Below are 17,824 nucleotides of genomic sequence, written 5' to 3' on the forward strand. Positions count from 1 at the left end.
TAAGAGATTAAATTCATGGAGTGACATAACAATCCTAAACTTGTATGCACTAAAAAAAAATTACCCTCAGAATTTATAAAGCAAAAATAGGCAGAATGACATGGAAAAAACTGACATATTCAACATAACAGAGGGAGATTTCACACACCTCTCTCAAAGTAGGAGACTTCACCATCCCTCTTTTAAACACTGATCCATGAGGCAGATGGGAAAAAAAATTAGGAAAAATATAGGAGATGTGAGCAAGAGAATTAAAAAGCATGATTTAATGGACATATTAATACATTGTAACCAGTATATATTCTTATCAAACATGAAACATTTTTCTTAAATTAACAATGAAAACAAGCCTTTAAAAATATCAAAATATCAGAGAATTAATATTACACAAACTATACAGTCTGACCTAATGCACTAAGTTAAAAATCAATGTTTAAAAGAACTAAATTTAAAAACCCATCTGTTCAAAAATTTTAAAACAGTGATCTAAACTACCCAGGAGTTAAAGAAAAAAAATTAATCATAATGCAAATTAGAACTAAATGATAACAAAAATAAAATGTTATATATTAAAATTCTAGAGCAAGTAAAATAGTACTTAGGTAGAAATTTACAGTATCAAATGCTCATATTGAAAAAAGACTAAAAATAAATGACCTAAACTTTCAAGTAAAGAAATATTTAAAAAATAACAGAATAAACAAAGAAAAATAGAATTTTTATAAAGCAAAGAAAGAAGAATAAAGAGAAGCAGAATAGAAGTAAACTTAAAAAACTTACAAAAGACAAGATCAACAAAGCCAAGAGTTGTTTATTTGAAAAAGCTATTTTAAAATCTGGTATCTGGTGAGAAAAATCAAGATAAAAAGAAGATCGAAGCAAGCATATTCAGATTGAAAAAGGGAACTTAACTATAGATGTAGCAGAGATTTCAAAGGTAAGAGAACACTATTAATGTTTTAATAAAGTTTTAATAAATTTTAAAACCTGGACAAATATCCAACTGAATCTTCTCACAATGAAAACACCAGATCCAAACAGTTTTTAATTAAATTCTATCAAACAGTCAAATGTACACAAACTCAGAAAACAGAAAAAGAGGAAACACTTCCCAATTAATTTTACTAAACTCCTAAAACCGTGATACCAAAGCCAGACAAGGCAGGACAAGGAAGGAAAACCGTAAGTCAATCTCACTCATTTATGCAAATGCAAAAATCCTAAACAGAATATTAGAAAATCAAGTCAGGCAATGTATAGAAAGGTTAATTATAGTACTGATGCATGCTACAACATGAATGAACCTTAAAAACATTATGCTAAGTGAAAGAAGCCAGACACAAAGGCACTGTATATTGTATGATTCTATTTATATGCAATGTTCAAAACAGGCAAATCTACAGAGACAGAAAGTAGATTAGTGGCTGCCATGGAAAGGGGAAGGGTAGGCAGGAATTGGGAGTGACTGCAAACAGGTATGGGGTTTGTTTTTGCAGTGATGGAAAAGTTCTCGAATTAGATAGTGGTGAGAGTTGCACAACATTGTAAATATACTAAAATTAGTTTGCCTTTTAGATAGTATCGAAATGATTTAAAATTATCAGTAGGAAATACCCTTACCAAAATGAAATCAGAACTCTCTCTTAGGAATACAGAACACAAAGCAAAACATATTGTGTGTCCATGTACGGAGAAACATTTTATTCAAGGTATTCAATCAAATAAGTCTTCCCGAGTCACTAGACAACAACCATCATTTATCTCACACAGTAGGATATGATTGAGGGTGTGCCAAACCCTACAGTCTGCTCTAGTTTCAGATATTAACATTGTATCATTAATAGGTAATAAAGTACTGACTATGTAAGACAATTGGAATTTTTTAACTGTTAATTATGTCAATTTTAGAAAGAAAAAGATACAAAATCTTTATAAAACTGAAGAAAAAAAGAAAAAACCCTACAGATACAAAATTTATCATTTTTTAAGTGGCAAAGGTGCAATCTCATCAATTTTGTTTCATTCATTTATAAAGGGGAAAAATCTAGATGAGCTTTCTAATTTCAATCACTGTCATGAAATTTTAAAAATGCAGATATCCTCCAAATTTTACCTTGCAAGTTCCTTCGGTTTGAACTTCCACCATGTATCTGGTTCCCGGAAAAAGACTTTATATTTATGTTTCTGAGACTACATACCAAAAAAAAGACAAAAAACATTTAAATAGACTTATTTCCATGAAATTAAATTCATTGTTTCCAAATTCACATTAAAATTTAAAATATCTAAAAGATAAACTAATCTTAATGGGTATGTTAAATTGGTAAAACATACAACCTCTTTGACCTAACAATTAATTTCTAGAAATTTATCCTACTGATAAATACTTATACAAGTGTAAAGATATATAAACACCAAGATATCCAGTTCATCATCATTTGTCATAGCAAAAGAATGCAAACAATGCAGTGGCTATTAATATGGAACTGACTAGATACATGAAGGTACAACAATACCATGAAAATATTAAATAGTAGTTTTTAAAATTCTATATGTGTTCATGAGAGAGGACCCTTAAAATACATTGTTAAGAAAGTAAGAAGGAGACTAGGTACAGCTCAGTGGTTGAGCGACTGCTTCCCATGAATGAGTCCCAGGTTCAATCCCCGGTACCTCCTTGAAGAAAAAAAAAGAAAGATACAGAATTTTCATTTGGGTAAAAGAGGACTCGTTATACATTTGTACATACACAGAAAATTTCTAAAAAGATTCCCAAAAAATATTAAAAGTATATACTTTTAGGGAATGGGACTTTAGGCATTCATTTTTGTGGATTGAATTCTTATATATACATGTATGGCATAATTTTAAAACTATTTTAAATAATAGTTAATTATATTTTTCAAGGCTGTAATATGGTTATAACCTAAAAACCAAGCCCTACACTTGTACACTATATCCATTTCCTCTCTCCTACTCAAGGATAATTGAATTTAGCAATTCTCCCTTCTTCTGAAGCATTACTAAATTTTCCCTCTTAAATCATTCCTATCAACATACAAAAACACAGTCATTTCTCCCTTCTTACTATTGACCCTATTTTCCCTGTCAGCTACAACCCCATTTCCTTGCTCCTCTTTGCAGCAAAGTCTCAAAATAGTTACCCATACTCACTGTTTCAAATACGACTCCCTCTAGCTTCTCTTAAATCCACTACAACTGACTACTCTATTGAAACTAGACATCAAGACCACAATTATTCCACATTAAAAAATGCTATAGTTAATTCCTGTCCTCTCTTACTTGACCCATCAGCAGCATTTAGCATAGTTCACCAGTCCCTACTTGCACTTTCTCAATCACAACAGAATGCCCCAGACTTAGTCCTTGGTCTTGTACTTTTTTTTTTTTAAGGAGGTACCAGGGACTGAACCCAAGACTTCATACATGGGAAACAGGCACTCAGTGTTCCCCAATGAGAGTTTGTTTGTTTGTTTGTTTGTTTTTAGGAGAACAAACCCAGGACCTCGTACATAGGAAGCAGCTCAACCTCTTGAGCTGTACCAGATAGCTCTTGATTCATGCTGGCTTTGATAATGTCTCTGGCTTTAAATATCCATTTGCTGATGACTCCAGTTATAGATCTATATCCCTGATCTCGCTCATAAACCCCAAACTTATAGATGCAGCTAAATTTTAGATATGTATTACCCCACACCCACCCCAAAACTATTCTACCTGGACCCTTCTCCATCTCAGCTGATGACAACCTCCAGTTGCACAGGCCTAAAATCAACTATGATGTAATTCTTGAATCTTCTATTCCTTTTACAACCACGTCATTCCACAAGAAATTCAGTTGGCTCTACTTTCAAACTGTATCCAGAATTCATCCAATGCTGTCACATTAGTCTGAGCCACATGCTCCCTCACCTTAATTACCACTACCTCCCTCTAACTGGTCACTTTTACACCAAGTCTAATCTCAATTGTTTGTTTTGTTTTTTTTATTTCTATCCCCTTCCCGCCCCCAGTGGTCTGCTCTCTGTGTCCATTCACTGTGTGTTCTTCTGTGACTGCTTCTATCCTTATCAGCAGCTCCAGAAATCTGTTTCTTTTTGTTGCGTCATCTTGTTGTGTCAGCTCTCTGTGTGCGCAGCGCCATTCTTGGGCAGGCTGCACTTTCTTTCACGCTGAGTGGCTCTCCTTACAGGGCGCACTCCTTGGGCGTGGGGCTCCCCTACACAGGGGACACCCCTGCGTGGCACAGCACTCCTTACATGCATCAGCACAGCGCATGGGCCAGCTCCACACGGGTCAAGGAGGCCGGGGGTTTGAACCGCGGACCTCCCATGTGGTAGACGGACGCCCTATCCATTGGGCCAAGTCCACTCCCCCTCTCAACAGTCTTGATCTACAAGTTGGTGTGTGTGGACCCATTTTAAGTAAGGTCTGTTCAAGACATTACAACAATTAAGGTGTGATCACACTGAATTAGACTGACACCACAGTGATCATGCTAATGGTCAGAACATGTCACCACTCTGCTCAAAACCCTCCACATCACTCACAGTAAAACACAAAGTCCTTACAATATTCTATAAGCCCCTACATAATCTGCCCCACCATCTCTTCAACTCTGGTTTTATCTCTGACATCAATTCCTACTATCCCCTCCTTGGTTTTATGGCAAGATGCAAAAAGTTATCATTGTTATATTCTGACTTAACTGGCAGAAAAGTCCAAAAGTCAACCCAGATACTGGCTAGGAAAAGACATAATGTCCTGTAATGAGCCTGCTCACTTCCATCTCCACTCCTTAGCACCAAACTTCAGACAACTTACTCAGGGTCGTGCACAGCCCAGGTATCTCTAATTACCAAAAAGCACAGAAAAGAGAAATTAAGACAAAATTAATTTTTTTTGAGGATTTATTTTTATTTATTCATCCCCTCTCCCACTTTGTTTGCACTTGCTGTCTGTGTCCATTCACTGTGTGTTCTCTGTGTCTGCTTGCTTCTCTTTAGGAGGCATTGGGAACCAAACCTGGAACCCCCCATGTGGGAGAGGGGCACTCAATCACTTGAGCCACCTCCCCTCCCTGCTTTGTTGCCCCTCTCATTGTGTTTCCTCTTTGCGTCTCCTTGTTGCATCAGTTCACTGTTGCATCACTGTCTTGCTTGCTCATCTTCTCCAGGAGGCACCAGGAACCAAACCCGGGACCTCCCATGTAGCAGGTGAGAGCTCAATCGCTCGAGCCACATATGCTTCCAAAGATCAAACTAACTTTTTATTTTTAAGATTTATTTTATTTATTCCTCACGCCACGCCGCCGCCCCCCCTTCCCCCGCCGGCCCCGTTCCCCATTGTCTGCTCTCTGTGTCCATTTGCTGTGTGTTCTTCTGTGTCTGCTTGTATTCTCATTAGATAGCTCTGGGAACTGATCCTGGGACCTTCCAGAGTAGGAGAGAGGTGATTACTCTCTTGTGCCACCTCAACTCTCTGTTCTGCTATGTCTTCTTATTTTCTCTCCATGTCTCTTGTTGCATCATCTTGCTGCACCATCTCTCCGTGTCGGCTGGCACTCCTGCACGGGGCAGCTTTCCCACGCTGGGCGGCATTCCCACACAGGGGGGTACTCCTGTGCAGGGTGGCATTCCAACATGGGCCAGCTTGCCCTCACCAGGAGGCCTGGACATCGAACCCTGGACCTCCTATATGGTAGACGGGAGCCCAATTGGTTGAGCCACATCCATTTCCCCAAACTAATTTTTAAATACACACAAATAAAAATGCAGACATAGAAAGAAAGAATATGAATTTTTAAAACTCTTTCAGATCCCATATCAAGAGACAAATCTGAATAACCTGTACATTATTTGAGAGTATTCTAGCTGGTTTATGCAGAGCTGTAACCAAGGCCCACAAAGGAAAAATATATTTTTAAAAACAAAGTAGTAAATTTTACCAACTGTACATGATTGACTTCTGTTTATCCCCAACTCACTGCTTACTTTTTTAAAAAAATTATTGAAGTATATCACTCAAACATAAACATACATAAACAATAAGTGTACAGTAATAATTGTGAACTTACAAAACAAACATATATAACATCATATAGGACTCTTGCACCTCACCCCACCAGCAACACCCTGCATGGTTGTTAAACTTTTTAAACTAATCATTAAAGAGCATTGTCAAAATATTACTACTAACCAAAGTATTTTCCCCCAACTCCCCCATTATTATTATATCTTTATATCATTTATATGTGAACATACATAAACAATCACTATAGTAAAAGTTGTGAACTTACAAAGCAAACATGCATAACATCATACAGGGGTCCCATACATCAACCCTCCCCCAACACCCTCCAATGTTTTGAGATGTTTGTTACAAATTATGAAAGAATACTGTCAAAATCTTACTACTAATTATAGTCCTTATCTCATATTTGGTGTATCTTCCCCCAAACCAATTTTTTTTTTCCAATTTTTTATGACAGAAGTTATAAACTTATAAAACAATCATGCACGTGTGCAGAATTCCCAAACAATACCCCTCTATCAACACACCACACTGTGGTGGAACTTTTGTTACCAATAATATAATATATCTGATCGTTACCATGTCCATAGTTTACATTTGGCACACATTTTCATACTGCCCCATTATCAACACAGTACATCTTTGGCATAGATGCAAGAATATTATATTATTACTGCTAACCACAGTCCACAGGTCACTCCAGGTGTATCTTTCCCATGATTCTCCACATTCCCACCACCCTGCAATGATATACATTCGCTGAAGCTAGCAAAGGACACTCTTGCATCTGTACCATCAACCACAACTCTCATTCACCTCTTGGTTTACTGTGCTATTCTGTTCCTAGAATATTCTCTAGCATTCTGTTAGTTGGCATTCATATACCTAGACTACCATTTTCAGTCACATCCCCATTTATAAGCTAGCTGTTACTATGTGTTACTATCCATTCCATACATTTCCACACTTTTAAAGTAAAGTCAATTAAAACTGCTACATACATTAAACATCTCACTGCTTACTTTTACAAATGACAATCAAGGTAGAAACAGGCTGTTATCACCAATCTGTTCCACTCCCTCACAGTTCTCATCTTACTATGAAAGCCGAAGCAAAAAGTAACCTCTTCACCACATACAGTAATTCCTATAACTATTTATTCATAAAGAAAAAATGAGTGTGGCACTCTTTGATAAGCAGGAGTCCTTTATACTTCTAGTAGAGATGGAAGAGCAGATGAATTAATGCTGGAAAAATATAGGCTTATATTTATAATTTGTGGTGGATTGAATTGTGTACCCCAGTTTAGACATGGTCTTGGTCTTATTTTGCATTCTGGTATTTACGAACCATTGTAAAGAAGTTCTCTTCAAGATGCAGAGTGAAAGTCAGATGAAGAATCCAGGAAAGGCCGCCATGTGTACTGCCATGTGACAGAAAAGTCAAGGACGAAGGATAACTGGCAAACAGCCCCAGAACACCAGTCTTCAGGCAACAACAGCCTACTTGAAGTCTCAATTTTAGACTTCTTCTAGCCTTAAAACCATGAACCAATAAATTCCCATTGTTTTAAGTCAATGCACTGTATGGTATTTGTTGGAGCAGCTGGGGAACTAAGACAATATTGTTACACATGAAGAAAGAAAAAGATAAACATTATAGAAGGCTGAAGGCTAAATGAAAATCAGTAACACAGCAATGTGAGGTCTTCCTTATTTCCTACCAAGGTAAATAAAGTATGATAGAACTTTCTGATATGACAGCAGGAAGCTAAGGAGGACCAACAGAGAAGTCATGTAACGTTATGGGGCAAAAAAGCATGTCCCCAGGGTGAATATATCACTCCAGAAAAACTAGGAACTCCTAATGCCAAAAAGCAAATCTAATTTCAGTTCCCAGTGCACTAAAATCAAGTCTTCATTTTCACGACTGTCCCTGCCCAGAAGGAAAATCTCATTTACTTTCAAAGGACTCCGAATTTTCAGAATTTTCTTCAGCAAGGAAAAGAATCACATCTTCACAAAAGTCCAAGCGCACAAGGCACAGGAAAAAAGGTAAGCAGAGGCTGGATGTGTAGAGGATATAAAAGAGGAAGCACAATATTTATTCACTAAAGAAGCATTAACTGAACTACCATGTGCCAGGGATGTGTTAATCCTAGGAGAACAAGCCAAAAAATACTGCATATTCACAAAAGCTTCTGTTAGTAATTCACTCAATGAATCAACACTCACAAAATATATGGTCCTTATGTGCTAAGCATAGTGCTAAACCCTGAAGACTCACTAAATAAAATATACCCTCAATGCACTTCGGATGGATTGTATAAGGCATGGGACTATATAACACACTGAACCATGTGGTCGAAGATGGACTGTGGTTAACAGTACAAATATGAGAGTGTGCTCTCATGAAGTATAATAAATATACGATACTAGTATATGGTGTTAATAATGGGGGTGTATGGAAAGAAAATACCAAGTGTACCCTATGGACCACAGTTCATGGTAATCAACAGATCATGTTCTTATATAATCTGTAAAAAAATGTTCCACAACAATGCAAGATTATGGTGGAAGGGTGATATATGGGAATTCTGAACATTATGCAAAATTGTTTTGCAAGCTTATGACTTCTCTAGTAAAATATATATATATTAAAAAATAATATATATATATATATATACACACACACACACATATAGACATCCTCCAGAATAGAGATTGACTAATGCCAAATCCAGCCTTGTGCAACAGAGACCATATGTGGCCTGCAAAAGCCTAAAATATGTAGTAGCTGTCCCAGTGCAGAAAAACTTCACCAAGCCCTGGCTTAGTAATACACTGGTTTGTGCTGTGAAAGGAGTAAGTTAGGGTGCCATGAAAGTAGAAAGAGTACTTAATTCAGCCTTTCAGGAGTTTAATGAGGGCTAATTTCCTGGAAAAAGTTACATTAAAGCTAGGCAAAAAAAAAAAAAAAAGTAAATGTACGCCAGGCAAATGAATGCATGAAACTTCCAGGACGATGGCGGATTAGAAAGACATATGACTCTCTCCTCTCACAGAAAAATACCTAAAGGACAGGCAGAAACGTCCTGGAAACAAAAGTTCTAGGATAAAGGACACCAAGGGAAGGCTGAACACCACTCAGAAGAGAGAGGGGCACCAGAAAGGAATCTCAACGTTAAGATGGTGAGTAGAATGCAGCTGTAACTGCCAGCGCCCTTCCTCTACCCCATGAGCAGAAAACTTTGAATTCACTGGCCTTGGGCCTGCTGCTACAGACAGATGGGGCCCGCAGAGATCCACCTCCCCAGGAAACGGGAGAGTGACACAGCCTAAGGCTGACTCAGCATTTTTTTTTTTTTTTTTTTAGAGGTAATGGTGATTGTCCCCAAGACCTTGTACATGGGAAAAAGGCGCTGGACAACTGACTTACATCTGCTCCCCAATAAGAGTTGGTTTTTTGTTTGCTTGTATTTAGGATACTGGGGATCGAACCTGGGACCTCATACATGGGAAGCAGGTGCCAATCACGTGAGCTACATCTGTTCCTCAGGCTGACTCAGCATCTGACCCACATATTTAGTCTGCTGTGTCCCACGAGCCCTTCCAGGCTCGTTTGTCTTAGAAGACAGCACAGGACTGAAAAAATCCAACCCTCTCAATCTCCTTCCCTACTAGACCAGGACTGGTTGTTAAAGACGCAGAAGGAAGTGGAATAATTTCCTAATAAGATTTAAGGAGATGCCAGCAAAGGTTGGAGAACGATCTCTGAGAAAGTCTGAATTGCAAGGCTCTGAATAGCCTTGAGGAAGGATCCTCTATCACACTGATCCAGTCCCTGTTACAGCAAACATAGTCTGAACATGCATTGAACTGAGTGACCAGCCAAAGAGCACCATCTGTTGGCCAACTGACCTTTACAGACTCCCTCCTCAAGGCCCTTGGAAGCAGATCTGCAACCTATTACTGGGTCCAATGCCTAATCTGAACTAACATGGACAATCCTAAAGACCTAGTAGAGGTTGAACCAAGAATCAAAGAACAGCAATAACACAGTCTCCTTCAAACAAATCCCTACAAAAGAGAGAGAAATTGAGCAACAGAGTAAACTTGCCATAATATTCAGATGCCTAGACACCAGCAAAAAATTACAAGCCAAACAGAAAATGGAAGAAATGGCCCAAGCAAAGGAATGTATCGAAGAGCCTGATGAGACACAGGATTTGAGACAACTAATGATGAGATTCACACAAATTTCCAAAATCAAATCAATGAGTTGAAGACAATATGGATGGCTAAAGAGATAAAGGACATCAAGAAGACACTGAGAAACACAAAGAATTATTTGAAAACCTGAATAGAAAGGTAACAGAGCTAATGGGAATGAAAGGGACATCAGGTGTTATCAAAAACATATTAGAGGGAAGCTGATGTGGCTCAACTGATAGAGCTTCTGCCTACCATATAGGAGGACCTGCATTTGATACCTGGGCCCTCTTGGTGAAAAAGAAGAAGAGAAAGCATGCCTGCATGGCAAGCCAGTGCCCACATGAGTGCCCATGTGGTGAACCAGTGCCCACATGAGTGCCCACGCAAGTGACCGCCTGGTAAGCCAGTGCCCCATGCAAGTGAGTCACACAGCAAGATGATGATGCATCAAAAGAGAGACAAGGGGAGAGTCACGGTGAAGCACAGCAGAAACCAGGAACTGAGGTGGCGCAATTGACAGGGAACCTCTCCCCCCATCAGCGGTCTCCAGGATCAAATCCTGGAGAATCCTAGAGGAGAGAAAAATGAGAAAGAGAACACAACACAAACAGCAAAAACAGCAGGGTGGGAGGAGGGGAAGGGGGGGGAAATAAATAAATAAATCTCGGGAAACGGACTTTGGCCCAGTGGTTAGGGCGTCCGTCTACCACATGGGAGGTCCGCGGTTCAAACCCCGGGCCTCCTTGACCCGTGTGGAGCTGGCCATGCGCAGTGCTGATGCGCGCAAGGAGTGCCGTGCCACGCAAGGGTGTCCCCCGCGTGGGGGAGTCCCACGCGCAAGGAGTGCGCCCGTGAGGAAAGCCGCCCAGCGTGAAAAGAAAGAGCAGCCTGCCCAGGAATGGCGCCGCCCACACTTCCTGTGCCGCTGACGACAACAGAAGCGGACAAAGAAACAAGACGCAGCAAACAGACACCAAGAACAGACAACCAGGGGAGGGGGGGAAATTAAATAAATAAATAAATCTTTAAAAAAAAATAAAAATAAAAAAAAAAATAAATCTTTTAAAAAAACATATTAGAGGCACACAACAGCAGACTTGAAATGATAGAAGAAAGAATAAGTGATACAGAAGATAGAATAGCTGAAATTGAAGAAAGCAAAGAACAGCGAGAGAAAAGAATGGAAAAAAATTGAGTAGGGACTCATAGAGTTGAATGATAATACAAAATGCAACATCATACCTGTCAAGGGAGTTCCAGAGGGAGAAGAGAAGGGAAAGGGACAGAAAGAGAATCTGAGGAAATAAGACTGAAAATTTAACAACATTCATGAGAAAAATGAACTTACATGTTCGAGAAGCACTGTAAACCCCAATCAGATTATATCTAAATAGAATTACTCTACTCTAAGACACATATGACTCAGAATGTAAATGATAAAGAGAAAATTCTGAGGACAGCATGAAAGAAATAAACCATCATATGCAAGGGATGTCCAGTAAGATTTAGTGTGGATATCTCATCAGAAACGATGGTGATGAGAAGGCAGTGGTATGTGACAATCAGGATATTAAAAGAGAAAAACTGCTAGCCAAGAATTTGTTATCCAGGAAAAGTGTCCTTTAAATATGAAGGTATGTCCTTTAAATAGTCACAAACAAACAGAAACTAGAGAGTTCATAAAAAAAAATCTGCCTTTGCAGGAAGTAATAATGCAAGTCTTAGAGCCCACAGGAAAAAGACAGGAGAAAGAGGCTAGGAGAAAAGTGTAGAAGCCAAGAATAGTAGAAAGGATAATCAAAAGGGTAAAGAGACAAAACTATGATATGATATATGAAAGTCAAAGAATAGAATGATATCAATGATATCACTGATATCAATGATATCAATATCACTGAACAGAATGGAGGAAGTAAATAATTCATTTACAGTAATATCAATGAATGGATTAAACTCCCCCATCAAAAGATACAGGCTGATAAAATGGATTGAAAAAAAACATGAGACATCTATATGCTGCCTACAAGAGATTCACCTTAGACCCAGAGTTACACACTGGCTGAAAGTGAAAGGTTGAAAAAAAGATTCTCCATGCAAACACTAAACAAAAAAGAGTAGGGGTAACTATACTAATACTGGACAAAACAGACTTTAAATGTGAAAAAGTTAGGAAATAAACACAAAGCCATAATATATTAATAAAAAGGGACAATCCACCAGGAAGAAATAACAGTCATAAATATCTCTGCACCTAACCAGGGTGCTCCAAAATAAATCAGGAAAATTCTGACAAAACTGAAGGGAGAAAGAGGCATTCCTACAATAATAGCTGGATACTTCAACACACAACTCACATCATTAGATAGAACTAGACAGAAGATCAACAAGGAAACAGAATTTGAACAATATCATAAGCAATCTAGACCTAAAAGACATATACAAAACAATGCACCCCAAATCAGCAGATTATATATTCTTCTCAGTGCTGACGGATCTTTCTCCAGGATAAACCACATGTTAGGTCACATATCCAATAAGAGTTCAATATCCATGATTACGAAGAGATGCTACAACTCAACAATAAAAAGACAAATGACCCAATTAAAAAATGGGCAAAAGACTTGAATCGACATTTGTCCAAAGCAGAAATAAAAATGGATTAAAAAACATAGGAAAAAATGTTCAACATCATTAGCAATTAGAAAAATTCAAATCAAGGCTACAATGAGATACCATTTCACACCTGTAAGAATGGCCACTATTAAAAAGACAGAGAGGGAAGCAGACTTGGTCCAATGGACAGGGCGTCCGCCTACCACATGGGAGGTCCGCAGTTCAAACCCCAGGCCTCCTTGACCCGTGTGGACCTGGCCCACATGCAGTGCTGATGCGTTCAAGGAGTGCCGTGCCACGCAGGGGTGTCCCCCCGCAAAGGGGAGTCCCACACACAAGGACTCCTTTAAGGAGAGTCGCCCAGTGCGAAAGAAAGTTCAGCCTGCCCAGGAATGGCGCCACACACATGGAGAGCTGACGCAGCAAGATGACACAACAAAAAAAGACACAGATTCCCGTGCCACTGACAACAATAGAAGCGGACAAAGAACACGCAGAGAACAGGCAACTGGGAGTGGGGGGAAAGGGGAGAGAAATAAATAAAATAAATTTAAAAAATAAAAATAAAAAAATAAAAAGACAGAACTACAACTGTTGGAGATGATGTGGAGAGACAGGAACACTTATCCACTGCTAGTGGAAATGCAAAATGGTACAGCCACTGTGGAGGACTGTTCAGTGGTTCCTAAAGAAGTTGAATTGATATTTGACCTAGCAATACTACTACTGCTGAGCAATACTAGAACTGAGAGCAGCAAGACAAACGGTATCTGCACACTGATCTTCATAGCCATGTTATACACTAATGCCAAAAGATGAAAACAACCCAGGTATCCATCAACCAATGAGTGGATAAACAAACTGTGGGGTATACCACAATGGAATATTATGCAGCTATAAGACAAGAAGTTGTAAAACACATGACAACATGGACAAACCTGGAGGACATAACTATGTTGAGTGAAGCAAGCCAGACACAAAAGGACAAATACTGTATGATTGTGCTATTACAAACTAAATAAATTGTGTAATCTCACAGAGTTAATAACTTGAATATGGGTCACCAGAAAATAAAACAAGGTTAGAAAATGGAAAGCTGAGGGTTAATTTGTGCAGAACTGGTCAAAAAGGATGGTTGTTAATATTTGGAAATAAATAGAAAAGGTGAAAGCACAACATAAGGTTTGTGCTTAACTAGCAGAGCTATTATATGGATATGACAGGTTGAAAGGGAAAGTCTAACGTATATTACTGAAAGGAAAGCTAAAAAATGTAACATGGGACTGTATAGCATAGTAAAACCTTGTGAAATATGAATATGGGTAATATTGCATTATAAGACTGGTTTTCTTTGAAACTGAACAAATGTATGCTAACGTTACAAGATGTTAATATCAGGAGAAAACCATTATGCTACGTGAAAGAAACCAGACACAAAGTACTATATATTGTATGATTCTACATACACAATACTTAAATATAAATCAATTTATAAAGATGAAATTAGATTAGTGGTTATATAAGGGCTGAGGAAGAATAGAGGGATTGAAAGGTGACTGCTAAGGGGGGTGGAATTTTTCTTTTAGAGTAATGAAATTGTTCTAAAATTTTTTGTCATGACGAATGTACAATATTGTGATTTTACTAAAAGCCATTGATTATACACTTTGGATAGACTGTATGGTATATGAGTATAGCTCAATAAAAATGCTTATAAACAAAAAGAAAGAAAATATATAAACTAAATAGGAAAGAATAGCAAGAAGTAGCATCTATGTTCAGCAGGGGAAGCACAGAGAGACTGAGAGGTGATGAATTTTTTTGTCAGTTTGTTTGGTTATTATTATTATTACTGAAATAATGAAAATGCTATAATAATGAGTGATGATGAATGTACAATTATGTGATTATGCCAAATACCACTGACTGTACACTTTGGATGGACTGTATGCTTTTTAAATATGTATCAAATAAAACTGATTTATTTAAAAAAAGAAAGAAATCTGGCAAACTTGAAGATGTGTAAACAGTTCAGGTTACAGAATACTGAATTTCTCAGAATAGCAAAATTTCAAAAGGAATTTGGGAAGCAACAAAGAACCACCAAGTTTTTATTCAGACAATTAAGGGAATTAAGGAAAAAATATATACATACACACACAAGCATAAACATAAAATTATACTTTAACGCAACTACCTTTTCATAAAACAGCAAAAAAATAGTAATCTCAGAATTTGAAAATTAAATTTAACTTTATGGAAATTAAACTTTATGGAAATATGCAACTAAATTGTCCTATTTTTCTTATTTTGCTGAGGACCAAAGAAAACTCAGTTACAGACAGTCCAAGCACTATTTGGTTGTTTTTGTTTGTTTTTAGGAAATACAGGGGATTGAATACAGGACCTCATACATGGGAAGCTACAACCTATGAGCCATGTCTGCTCCCCTACTGTTTGCTTTTAATATTCATTTTTGTATGAAACATGCTCCAATAATTTCAAACCCATGACCAGACTTACGACAACTCATGGTACAAACCAAAGCAACATATGGCTTCATTTCCCATGCCTGTAGGTTTGTGTTATCTATTATTATAGGAGATACCTTCTTCTCAAATGCTTCTTTTGCTGAAAAACAAAAACAAAAAATAAAAAGGGATTTTAATAACAACATTCAGTATTATCTTAATTTTCAAAATCTAATCGTGTTTTAGTAAGTTGAAATTCATGGGCACATGTTAATTATATTCCCTATTCTTCCAAATTTCACTTTTGAATACATGAAAACTTAAAATACAAGTACAGGGAAGCAGATGTGGTTCAAGCAGTCGAGCAAATGCCTACCACATGGGAGGTCCCAGGTTCAGTTCCCGGTGCTTCCTAAAGAAGAAAAGCTAGACAGCGAGCTAATGCCATGGACTGGTATGGCAAGCAGATACAACAAGATGATGCAACAAAGAGACACAACAAGGAAACACAACGAGAAACAAGCAGGAGCAGAGGTAACTCAAGCCATTGGGCATCTCCCTCCCACATGGGAAGTCCTGGGTTCAGTTACCAGTACCTCCTAAAAAAAAGAAGATGAGCACACAACAGACAGACACAGAGAGTAGATAGTGAACGCAAAACAACGGGGGTGGGGGGAGGGTAGAAATAAATAAAATAAAAATCTTTTAAAAAAATACAAATACATTTTGTGTAATAAATAACACTAAAGTTATGCACAAATCAGAGAAATTATTAAATAAAAGCTATCTGATCTAAGTTTTAAGTGTGTGTTATATTAATATACATAAACAGCATAAAATGAGAGAAAAACTGCCATTAAAATGACATCCTAGCAGAAGCAATATGGTATCCTGGACAGTAAAGGACATTCATGGAAAAACTGGTGAAATCCAAATAAACTTTGGAGCAAAATTATTAGCAATGAATCACGGTTAACCTCTTAGTTTTCACTAATTTGCCATAGTTATATAAGATGTTTAACATTAGGGAAAACTGGATGAAGGGTATACAGAAATCTCTGAACTCATGATTTATCAAAGCAAAATCTGACATTCCTGCAATCCTTACAAAAAATAACTAACTCTGTTGGACTAAATTTCAGTTTTTGCTTGGGATCTAGGACTTTCTGCTTTTTGTGGTCATTTATTGTAACAATTTGTTCAATACATTTCAAAGGAACATCATGTTCACCAAGAAGAAGGTTTTGTAATGGAATTTCTGTAATGGAATTTCTGTAATGGCATTGGGTCATCTGGAATAAAGGAAATTTTTTAAACTTTTTTTAAAAAAAAGAAATCTCTGAACTATCTTTCCAACTCTTCCATAAATCTAAAATTATTATTCCAAAATAAAATTTATTTTTTTAAAAACTAGCAAACAAAAAACAAAGACAAACACCCAAAACAAAGGAAAGCAATAGGTTTGAAATAAAGCATTATGATATATTGTTGTTATAAAGGGATTTTCTTATATATCTTCCTTTTCCCCAAGGAATTAGTCCATTCAGAATGTTAAAGTTATTATATAACAACAAACAAGGCCCTCATAGAAATTATTTGGAAATTTTTAAAGTTCTGCCTATTCTTACAAATGAAAAATCAAGAGTCAAATTACCAAGTTAAAAATTGATCAGCAGACTCCACCCCAAAAAAGAAGCTTCAGGGCACCATCCTCCACAGAAGCTTTGAACAACCAGTAAGAAATCACATAAATATCTTTCTCCAAGTTACAGAAAATAGTTAAAGGACTTAGCTGAATCAAGAAAAGGGTTACTGAAACATGACAGGCTCTCCTGGTGCCCTGGCTGGCCTCTCACTCACCCCACCCCTCATTGGATCAGCACACAGTCAGCCTATGCTCCCAGTGCAGATCCCTGATCCCAGTTCTGCATATACTGAGAGCCTGTATGCCTGGCCCAATCTGTCTGGTGGTGGCCTGAGGAACTCAGGGTAACAGAACTCGCCCTGCGTGTAGAAGAAAGTTCACAGAGCTCTCTTATAGAACACTGTGAGACAGCAAATTGAGCTGCCTGGGCAAGGGATTGCTGGCTCTGGGATATACCATGCAGTGCCCAGTTTCCAAGAATAAAGGGGACATTCCTATTCATGTAAATGGGGGAATTCCTATGGTCAAACGTGCATGCCCAAAGCAAACCACATGTGTAGAAAGGACCAGGGGGCCCCTACACTCTGGCCTGAAGCTATTCTCTCTACTCTGTACATGAATAGCTTTGAAGGAGAGCACTACACAGATCAATCTGCAAAGAAAGGAAATGGTTGTTTTCAGTTTTTTTGTTTTGTTTTGTTTGTTAGCTCCGGGCATTCAAGGAAAGCTCTGTCATAATACTAGCTGGGTATAAGGTTAAAGAACAGATGCCTCAGCATCTAAATTCCAGCAGTAATACATTAAAATATAAAAATATCCAGTTTTCG

General features: G+C 37.8%; 1 protein-coding gene across 10 annotated transcripts in view; it reads right to left on the reverse strand.

The window, feature by feature from the left end:
- The window catches only part of N4BP2 (NEDD4 binding protein 2), a 118,067-nt gene that overhangs the window by 63,491 nt on the left and 36,752 nt on the right, over positions 1–17,824 (reverse strand). For 9 of the 10 annotated variants that reach the window (XR_011649439.1, XR_011649442.1, XR_011649441.1 and 6 more), the window contains 2 exons: positions 15,424–15,512; positions 2,114–2,190 (listed from right to left, as the gene is read on the reverse strand). Coding sequence is in view for 1 of the 10 variants with exons in the window: in XM_071216888.1 (XP_071072989.1) it covers positions 2,114–2,190; positions 15,424–15,512 (166 nt within the window). In the remaining 9 variants the exon portion in view is untranslated. The remainder of the gene's footprint in view (positions 1–2,113; positions 2,191–15,423; positions 15,513–17,824) is intronic. The other variant, XR_011649444.1, reaches the window with a different exon arrangement.

The sequence above is a fragment of the Dasypus novemcinctus genome, chromosome 1 (genome assembly GCF_030445035.2).
Source record: "Dasypus novemcinctus isolate mDasNov1 chromosome 1, mDasNov1.1.hap2, whole genome shotgun sequence".
In the NCBI taxonomy this organism is placed as follows: Eukaryota; Metazoa; Chordata; class Mammalia; order Cingulata; family Dasypodidae; genus Dasypus; species Dasypus novemcinctus.